This window comes from Artemia franciscana, chromosome 1 (assembly GCF_032884065.1).
Source record: "Artemia franciscana chromosome 1, ASM3288406v1, whole genome shotgun sequence".
Classification (NCBI taxonomy): Eukaryota; Metazoa; Arthropoda; class Branchiopoda; order Anostraca; family Artemiidae; genus Artemia; species Artemia franciscana.
Window position 1 is genome coordinate 12,156,746 of NC_088863.1, and position 10,847 is coordinate 12,167,592.

General features: G+C 31.9%; 1 protein-coding gene across 6 annotated transcripts in view; it reads left to right on the top strand.

The window, feature by feature from the left end:
- Positions 1-10,847, top strand: part of LOC136025710 (vacuolar protein sorting-associated protein 41 homolog) — a 149,736-nt gene that overhangs the window by 119,920 nt on the left and 18,969 nt on the right. For all 6 annotated transcript variants that reach the window (XM_065701694.1, XM_065701713.1, XM_065701720.1 and 3 more), the window contains 2 exons: positions 1,190-1,289; positions 5,392-5,510. In XM_065701694.1, the coding sequence (XP_065557766.1) occupies positions 1,190-1,289; positions 5,392-5,510 (219 nt within the window). The remainder of the gene's footprint in view (positions 1-1,189; positions 1,290-5,391; positions 5,511-10,847) is intronic.

Genomic DNA, 10,847 nt, shown 5'->3' on the forward strand with positions numbered 1-10,847 from the left:
TGGTTGCGTGAAAAGGACTTATGTGATGTATATCGTATTATAGGATTGTATGGGGCTGCGTACTTCACTGAATGTGGGATGAACATGCCAGGCTTAAGACAAGTCTGTTCAAGTAGCTAGCTCAAATAGAAATTAATTTGTATGTATTGTATCTCGAAGCAAGTCAAATATTCAGGTAAGTCAACTTACCTTGACTCAGGTACGTCACCTGATTCAAGGTGATAATATAAAGGTCACCTTTATTAAAATATATAATATAAATATATAAAGGTCAACTGATTCAGGTCAGGTCAGGTAATAATATAAAGGTCACCTTTATTAAAATATATAATATAAATATATAAAGGTCACCTGATTCAGGTCAGGTCAGGTGATAATGTAAAGGTCACCTTTATTAAAATATATAATATAAATATATAAAGGTCACCTGATTCAGGCCAGATTCAGGTCAGGTGATAATATAAAGGTCACCTGATTCAAGATCACCTGATTCAAGGTGATCAATATACTTGAGTCAGGTGTATTTTTTATTATTCAGCATAGTATTTCAGATACGCCCTTCTATTTTCAGTTAATTAATGCTCAGTTATGTATTATTCTTTTTCTAGATTTAATTGGAAGAAAGCTTTCTAGTTGCTGACTGTTCTAAGATCCAGGAAATATTTGTGAACTTTTAGAAGTCGAGATGCTGCAAAATATGAGAGGCCTTTCCTGTGCGTGTTGCGGGGGGAAGAGGGCTTCTAAAATAGATCATGGAAACTAATAAGTATATCAGTTATGCCCTTTTTGTTTTCAATTCATGGTTGAAATTAGAATATATTTCCAATTCAGTTCATTTTTTTTGGCCAGAGAATATTAATTGCGGACTATTTTGAGATGTAGGGAAAGCTTATGAACTTTAGAAGCCGGTGCCTCGGTAGCCTCTGCAAAACATCAGAGGCTTTTCCTGGGAGGGGGGGGGACTCAAACGAACCAAAGGTGATTTTTAGACATTGCTTTGTAGTTTTTTTAATTAAAGAGATCCTTCTTAAAAACCTCGCATACGGAGGCTAAAACATTGCCAGATTATACAAATAGCTGTTCTCGTGAAAATATTAAGACCTTATTCCTTCTTTACTGTCAAACATTGGATATGTTAACCACGCCTTTCTCTTTTCTGTTAATCTTTTTTCTTTACTTCTTTTTCTAGATTGAGTTAGAAGAAAACTGTCAGAAAGTGTTAGTTGGTGACTGTTTCAATCTTCAGGAAAAGCTGATGAATCTTCAGAAGTCTAGTCTCTGCATTGAAGGTAAAACAACAGAGTATGGGAAACTAATATAAACAGAAGTTAGCTCAATTGCTGAACAGAAAATTCACCAACGCCATCTTGCGTTTGATAAATTTCTTTGACCCATAACTGCAGCATACTTGTCTTTTCACGTGCTTTAAAACATAGGGGAGGGTAAAGAAATGATCCCCAGTAGGCCTGCCAGATTAAAGTCGACCAGCCTACTTAGCCTGCCAAGATTTTCCCAAGTTAGCGTAGCCCTACATTTTGTAGACTGAATTTTGACTAAAAAACACTTCTAAAAAAGGTTAATTACTGATGTCTTGACAGGGAAATTTCAGTTTTGCTCCTATTGAATATTAGGCTATTTATATAAACTTATTAACTTTATATTAAACCTTTTATGTATAAATATGAACATATTAACCGTAGGATAATATATTTACCTTAATAAATCGTATTAGCTTTAAGTTAATTTTGTATTAGATATATGATTATAATTGAATTTATCTACTTTTTAATGAAGTTGCCGGACGTTAGAAGCTCCTACAGTTGCTACATTGCCAGAAGTTGCTACACTTTAAGTGACTGTCACATGTTTTCCTCCGATTCTCCTTTAAGAAGATTTGAGAATTTCTATCACCGCTTATGTAGATTTTTTCTAATAAGCAAAATTTCAATATTTTAGGGTTAACATATTAAAATTATAAGCATTACAAAGTATATATTCTAAAATGCTCCTTTTATGAACACTCAACAAATATTGAAAGATCCCTGTTTCCGATTTGCATAGGTAGGTTTTTTACTACAAAACTTCGAATATAAAGGTAAATCATATTTGTGTGCTTCAAAAAAATATGTAGGACCTCCACCCTCCTTGTAAGGGTAGACAGGATTTTTTCAAAGGCAAGACTTGAATTTTGATTCGAGATGTATGCATTTAAAAATATTTTTCTCAAAATCTTCCTGTAAGTGTCCTTCAATAAATAATGGAGGATTCGTCCTCCCCTACGTTGGAGTATGCAGTGAATCTTTAAATGAAGAACTTCAATTTTTGTTAATTCTTATTTTTTAAGTAACTCCTTTTTACTTTCCATTTATGTACCCGTCGCTTGCGGCTGCTATCTGAAAAGAAAGAAAATTCAAGGATAATTTTCTTTGCAAAAATTGTCCCCCAGAAAAAATGGTTTTTAATCTCTACCTTCTTATGCTGAATTGTTAAAGTTCTATATCTTGTTAAGTTTTCATTCTCTTTAGGTAAAACCACAAACTACCTGGATCCTTAAAATTTTCATACAGTTCGGAATTTAGATTTAAGACCAATCGAGCGGTGCTGTTATGTGACTATATTTCATCTTTTTCATCTTTATTATTTTTCATCTTTTCTGATAACAAACTGTAATGATTATAACATTTATAATAAGAATGAAAATTTTCTGTGGACTTGGGATCATCCGAAAATTAAAACGTTTATTTCCTTTCCCTATCCTCCTTCTTTTATACTTCCCTCTGATTTACCCGTATATATGTTACTGTTCGTCTGTGTGGATGTCCACATTTCCCTCAATCCTTGCTTCTATTCACCATCTTCATGAAAAAGCGGCAAGAATTCTCCAGTCTGCTACACACACTACTCTTGACCTCCTCAAGATTAAAGATATTTATGTTTTATCTCTATCTTCGTTGGCATGTCAATACTTCCAGGGAGATCTCTCATATTATTTTGCGGGACTGCTCAAACTAGTAGGGGAGGTAAATTTTTATATGGTTCGTAACTGGGAGGATGTGATGATTCCAGCTAGCCCCTCGGTTCGTTCAGACTTCGGCCTGGCTGTGACTGTGGGGCATGCTTGGAACTTGGTTCCAGCTGAGATCCGGCAGTCACGAACATTTGGCTCCTTTAAGAGACAGATGAAAAGTTTCCTATCAAAGGCTTCTTATTAAATGTTTCTTATGTTTTTTTTTCTTTTTTGGGTTGTTGTTTTGTTGGTGTTGTATCCTCGATGACGCAGATAATTTTAATTCGTATTTTATTGTCGGGTGATGTGAGGGTCGCTGTTTCGTGGGGACTGCCTGTGAGTTGATATCTTTTCCTTATATATTTATATTTAGATGTTGGTTAGTATGTTTATGACAAGTTTTATGATTCTTTATTTATTGTATGCCGTTTCCCAAATAACGGGCCATTGAGTACTTTGGGATATTGTTTTTGTTATTGTTGTTTTATGAAAATAAATAGAACTTGAACTTGAAACGTTTTTCTCTCAGATCCAAGGGCAAAGGGCAATCAGCTAATTAATAATTATCCCAATCCGAGGACAATTATTAAATCAGCTTTCATATTATTCACTAATATAAAATGTCAGTCTCAAAATCTTCGACAATTGGGTTTTTTCATCCCAAGAGTTTATCTGAACGATCTCCTATCCTTGGAGATCGATTTTTAGAAATTTTTGGAAATTTGTGGCTGCAAATGCTCTTTTTAGTGTTTTGACCCATGGAAAGGGGGAAGGGGAGCTCAATTTTACGACATTACTAAGCGTTATGTTTTTTGAATTATGATTACTAAGCGTTATGTTAAGCGTTATGTTTCAAATGCATGTATATTTCGGCAGAAATTTGTCAAAATGCTTTCAGGAAAGAGACATCCAGGAATGATTTTTTATAAACAAAATTATAGTAATATTTTATATCAGAACAAGATAATTGTCATACAAAATCAAAAAAGGGTTTTGATTGTGATGTGGGAAAAAAATTCACAGGGTCAAGATGACCCAAGAAACTATACGGAAGAAGTATGAAGATATGCATCTTTTTTTTATGTGAAAGATACAATGTAAGGGGGGGGGTCGAGTAGGGTCTGATTTTTTGGTGCCAAAGAAACCGCATCAGAAGTTACAATGCTACTAAAAGAGGGAAAACAAAGTGTTAAAAGAGTTATGTTAACAAGATTGGATAGATGAGGCTCTGCTGTTAGTTTGCATATTACTGTATATCCTTTGATGACAAGGATTTTCATTTTTGTTTCCATTCCGCGACTTTATTTTTCCTTTTTTCCTTTCCATTGTCGTTTTTTATTCTTTTCGTTTTTGTTAGCCCATTATAGCCCTTATTGTATCTCATTGTATGAATAACTGAGGAAATCGGACGAATTTGAGTGAGCACGATTTGATTGATCAAATCTGGATGCTGTAGTGAAATCAGTATCATCATCATCACCAATAAAATCATTTCTGCAATTCATAACTTTAGATGTCAGATCGTCTGTTGCCCCGGACACGGTAGAACAAGTTCTTATTGTGTTTTTTGTCATTTTATTGTTACATAAAAAAGAAATAGTTTCGTGGCTTTTTGTTGGGATAGCGGCCAGCAATTCCACTCTACCCTTACCGGAGGCCATTTTCTAGGGCTTTGGATAATCTCCCTACACAGTTGTTCCTCTAAGAAGAGATTTTCCCGTACGGTGCTCTGCGGCACCGATCAATTTAACCCATTGCTGAGGGAAGGTGTGTAACTGCTGGGATGTGTCCACACGCAGGTGCTCTCTCTCAGATGTACATCCAAGAAGCCTTCCTTATTTGTAACCCTGGGCTAGGTTGCCCCAGTTTCAATTTTGGACCCACAGAGATTAGGTACCCCTTCGGTCAGCGCCTCCTATGGAGGTAGCCTAAATATCTGTAGAGTTTTCCCCTATCCACTTCCCTAGGGATGCTTTGAGTGGCCGGGGAAAGCCTCCTACTGAAATGGTGACTATCTTAAAGTGTAGGGCTATCTCAAATATGTTTTTAATGGTATGGCTGATGTCTGCGCAAAGATGCTTTCAAAATAGCTAATCAAACAGTAGTTTACTGTAATTATTGTTGCCATTTCTTTATTGCCACTACTTTGTCATTCTCATCTTTGATCATGCTCTTGAATTTGCTCTTTGTTATTTGTTATTTCTCTTTGTATCTTTATTTATTTCTCTTTGTAGAACAACAGTTAACAAACGGAGAATCGAGTAGTAAAAAAAGCGGACAAAAAAACTAAATAAATATTGTGAAAAAGAGAAATTACTATTGCAGTGCATCATTACCCCCCCCCCCCCTTCTGGGAACTTATGCTACCTCTTCTCATTTTTTAGGTATATCAACCTGTCACTCGTGTTCTCAGAGGCTGATAATGCAGGATGAAAAAAAATTAATGGATATTGTGATGTTCAAATGTAATCACAGCTTTCATAAGCCTTGCTTAGGTGATCAGGTAATAATATCTTTCAGGTCTAATCTGGTAATTTCGTTTTAATTATAATTTAATTTAGTGTTTAATAACATAAGACCAAATTGATTTTATTGTGTTGCAAAAAGAACAGCAATAATTTGATCAAATTTAAGCATGTGAAGAAGTAAAATAACAAGGCTGAAACTCAGGCTCAGAACATAAAAGAATCTGGTGCAACTATTCATGAAAAGCAATTTTTGTGGAATAAAGGCTAATACACTTGTATATTAACATATTTATACAGAGTTGTACATTCTATGCCAAAACTTGAAAGGGCAAGATTGTAGGGTCGACTTTTCTAACTAGATAGTTTTTTTTCTTTCAATAGGTATTTTTAAAATTTCGTATATATGGGGCTCGATTTGCACTTTACTGCTACAACTATGATTTTCTTGCAGTTTCTTAAAATAAACTTTATTGGAATCTAGTTCTGGGTCTGGATTTCAGTTCTAAATTTCCTATAATTTTGATGACTTTATTTGTTGCTTTAGAATGCGTTCAAGTTACGTCAAATCGAGACGCGATCAAGGGGATAAGTAACATCGAGAAGAGTAGCTTATATGCTGTATTGTGGAATATATTTGGTAAATAAGAACTAATTAAAATTGAGACGGTATTGAGGGGACCAACGGTGCTGAGAATAATAACTTATATTCTGTGCTGTTGAATTTATCTGGCAAGAGATATAAAAAATTGTCTATAAAAATCTAGAAATTTTTGTGAAGGTTCTGGGGGGGGGGGGATGGTCTGTCCTATGTATATTTCACAAGTTTCTTAAGTCTTTTTTGTAAAGAAAAAGGGCAAAATGTCTGAAAATAGATTAGTTCTTATAATTAGCTTAATTTTTGAACGAATCTTGTATTTATATACCTTTTCCTGAAAAGTATATTTATGCTTTTCAGCATATGATGGCTGAAAAATTGAGTTTCTAAAGTATTATGTTTTCCGTGCTCCATTGTCTTTTTTTTTTTTAAAGTAAAAACAGTCAAAATGGGAAACTTTAAGAAGATCCGGACATGTACACAGAGGAATAGTAAACATGGATTAAGTCTTATAACTGGCCTAATCTTCGTGTGTGCTTTTCATCGTTGTATTTTCTTTTTCTGAATATTAGAAAGGACAATATAAGCGTAATTAAAGAATCTTCTTCGTAGATATAATCTTTGTTAGACTAGTTTAATCGTTGCTATTTTTAACTTTTTATTCTTTATTTTTTGACTTGTTATTGACTGTTATTGACTTTATGTTATTTTTGACTTATTATCGTTGCTATTTTTGACTTTTTTATTTTTGACTTTTTATTTTTGACTTTTATTCACTCTTTTTCAGGTCAAGTGTTTGATTTGTACGTTTGACCCTACCGATTTGCAAATCGCTGCTATTTTTGACTTTTTTATTTTTGACTTTTTATTTTTGACTTTTGTTCACTCTTTTTGACTTTTATTTTTGATTTTTTATTTTTGACTTTTATTCACTCTTTTTCAGGTCAAGTGTTTGATTTGTACGTTTAACCCTACCGATTTGCAAATCGTTGCTATTTTTGACTTTTTTATTTTTGACTTTTTATTTTTGACTTTTATTCACTCTTTTTCAGGTCAAGTGTTTGATTTGTACGTTTGACCCTACCGATTTGCAAATCGTTGCTATTTTTGACTTTTTTATTTTTGACTTTTTATTTTTGACTTTTATTCACTCTTTTTCAGGTCAAGTGTTTGATTTGTACGTTTGACCCTACCGATTTGCAAATCGTTGCTATTTTTGACTTTTTTATTTTTGACTTTATTTTTGACTTTTATTCACTCTTTTTGACTTTTATTTTTGACTTTTTATTTTTGACTTTTATTCACTCTTTTTCAGGTCAAGTGTTTGATTTGTACGTTTGACCCTACCGATTTTCAAATCGTTGCTATTTTTGACTTTTTTATTTTTGACTTTTTATTTTTGACTTTTATTCACTCTTTTTCAGGTCAAGTGTGATTTGTACGTTTGACCTACCGATTTTCAAATCGTTGCTATTTTTGACTTTTTTATTTTTGACTTTTTATTTTTGACTTTTATTCACTCTTTTTCAGGTCAAGTGTTTGATTTGTACGTTTGACCCTACCGATTTTCAAATCGTTGCTATTTTTTGACTTTTTATTTTTGACTTTATTTTTGACTTTTATTCACTCTTTTTCAGGTCAAGTGTTTGATTTGTACGTTTGACCCTACCGATTTTCAAATCGTTGCTATTTTTGACTTTTTTATTTTTGACTTTTTATTTTTGACTTTTATTCACTCTTTTTCAGGTCAAGTGTTTGATTTGTACGTTTGACCCTACCGATTTTCAAATCGTTGCTATTTTTGACTTTTTTATTTTTGACTTTTTATTTTTGACTTTTATTCACTCTTTTTCAGGTCAAGTGTTTGATTTGTACGTTTGACCCTACCGATTTTCAAATAGTTGCTATTTTTGACTTTTTTATTTTTGACTTTTTATTTTTGACTCTTATTCACTCTTTTTCAGGTCAAGTGTTTGATTTGTGCGTTTGACCCTACCGATTTGCAAATCGTTGCTATTTTTGACTTTATTTTTGACTTTTATTCACACTTTTTGACTTTTATTTTTGACTTTTTATTTTTGACTTTTATTCACTCTTTTTCAGGTCAAGTGTTTGATTTGTACGTTTGACCCTACCGATTTTCAAATCGTTGCTATTTTTGACTTTTTTATTTTTGACTTTTTATTTTTGACTTTTATTCACTCTTTTTCAGGTCAAGAATTTGATTTGTACGTTTGATCCTACCGATTTTCAAATCGTTGCTATTTTTGACTTTTTTATTTTTGACTTTTTATTTTTGACTTTTATTCACTCTTTTTCAGGTCAAGTGTTTGATTTGTACGTTTGACCCTACCGATTTGCAAATCGTTGCTATTTTTGACTTTTTTATTTTTGACTTTTATTCACTCTTTTTCAGGTCAAGTGTTTGATTTGTACGTTTGACCCTACCGATTTTCAAATCGTTGCTATTTTTGACTCTTTTATTTTTGACTTTTTATTTTTGACTTTTATTCACTCTTTTTCAGGTCAAGTGTTTGATTTGTACGTTTGACCCTACCGATTTGCAAATCGTTGCTATTTTTGACTTTTTTATTTTTGACTTTTTATTTTTGACTTTTATTCACTCTTTTTCAGGTCAAGTGTTTGATTTGTACGTTTGACCCTACCGATTTTCAAATCGTTGCTATTTTTGACTTTTTTATTTTTGACTTTTTATTTTTGACTTTTATTCACTCTTTTTCAGGTCAAGTGTTTGATTTGTACGTTTGACCCTACCGATTTGCAAATCGTTGCTATTTTTGACTTTTTTATTTTTGACTTTATTTTTGACTTTTATTTTTGACTTTTTATTTTTGACTTTTATTCACTCTTTTTCAGGTCAAGTGTTTGATTTGTACGTTTGACCCTACCGATTTTCAAATCGTTGCTATTTTTGACTTTTTTATTTTTGACTTTTTATTTTTGACTTTTATTCACTCTTTTTCAGGTCAAGTGTTTGATTTGTACGTTTGACCCTACCGATTTTCAAATCGTTGCTATTTTTGACTTTTTTATTTTTGACTTTTTATTTTTGACTTTTATTCACTCTTTTTCAGGTCAAGTGTTTGATTTGTACGTTTGACCCTACCGATTTGCAAATCGTTGCTATTTTTGACTTTTTTATTTTTGACTTTATTTTTGACTTTTATTCACTCTTTTTGACTTTTATTTTTGACTTTTTATTTTTGACTTTTATTCACTCTTTTTCAGGTCAAGTGTTTGATTTGTACGTTTGACCCTACCGATTTTCAAATCGTTGCTATTTTTGACTTTTTTATTTTTGACTTTTTATTTTTGACTTTTATTCACTCTTTTTCAGGTCAAGTGTTTGATTTGTACGTTTGACCCTACCGATTTTCAAATCGTTGCTATTTTTGACTTTTTTATTTTTGACTTTTTATTTTTGACTTTTATTCACTCTTTTTCAGGTCAAGAATTTGATTTGTACGTTTGATCCTACCGATTTTCAAATCGTTGCTATTTTTGACTTTTTTATTTTTGACTTTTTATTTTTGACTTTTATTCACTCTTTTTCAGGTCAAGTGTTTGATTTGTACGTTTGACCCTACCGATTTGCAAATCGTTGCTATTTTTGACTTTTTTATTTTTGACTTTATTTTTGACTTTTATTCACTCTTTTTGACTTTTATTTTTGACTTTTATTCACTCTTTTTCAGGTCAAGTGTTTGATTTGTACGTTTGACCCTACCGATTTTCAAATCGTTGCTATTTTTGACTTTTTTATTTTTGACTTTTTATTTTTGACTTTTATTCACTCTTTTTCAGGTCAAGTGTTTGATTTGTACGTTTGACCCTACCGATTTTCAAATCGTTGCTATTTTTGACTTTTTTATTTTTGACTTTTTATTTTTGACTTTTATTCACTCTTTTTCAGGTCAAGTGTTTGATTTGTACGTTTGACCCTACCGATTTTCAAATCGTTGCTATTTTTGACTTTTTTATTTTTGACTTTTTATTTTTGACTTTTATTCACTCTTTTTCAGGTCAAGTGTTTGATTTGTACGTTTGACCCTACCGATTTGCAAATCGTTGCTATTTTTGACTTTTTTATTTTTGACTTTATTTTTGACTTTTATTCACTCTTTTTGACTTTTATTTTTGACTTTTTATTTTTGACTTTTATTCACTCTTTTTCAGGTCAAGTGTTTGATTTGTACGTTTGACCCTACCGATTTTCAAATCGTTGCTATTTTTGACTTTTTTATTTTTGACTTTTTATTTTTGACTTTTATTCACTCTTTTTCAGGTCAAGAATTTGATTTGTACGTTTGATCCTACCGATTTTCAAATCGTTGCTATTTTTGACTTTTTTATTTTTGACTTTTTATTTTTGACTTTTATTCACTCTTTTTCAGGTCAAGTGTTTGATTTGTACGTTTGACCCTACCGATTTGCAAATCGTTGCTATTTTTGACTTTTTTATTTTTGACTTTATTTTTGACTTTTATTCACTCTTTTTGACTTTTATTTTTGACTTTTTATTTTTGACTTTTATTCACTCTTTTTCAGGTCAAGTGTTTGATTTGTACGTTTGACCCTACCGATTTTCAAATCGTTGCTATTTTTGACTTTTTATTTTTGACTTTTATTCACTCTTTTTCAGGTCAAGTGTTTGATTTGTACGTTTGACCCTACCGATTTGCAAATCGTTGCTATTTTTGACTTTTTTATTTTTGACTTTTTATTTTTGACTTTTATTCACTCTTTTTCAGGTCAA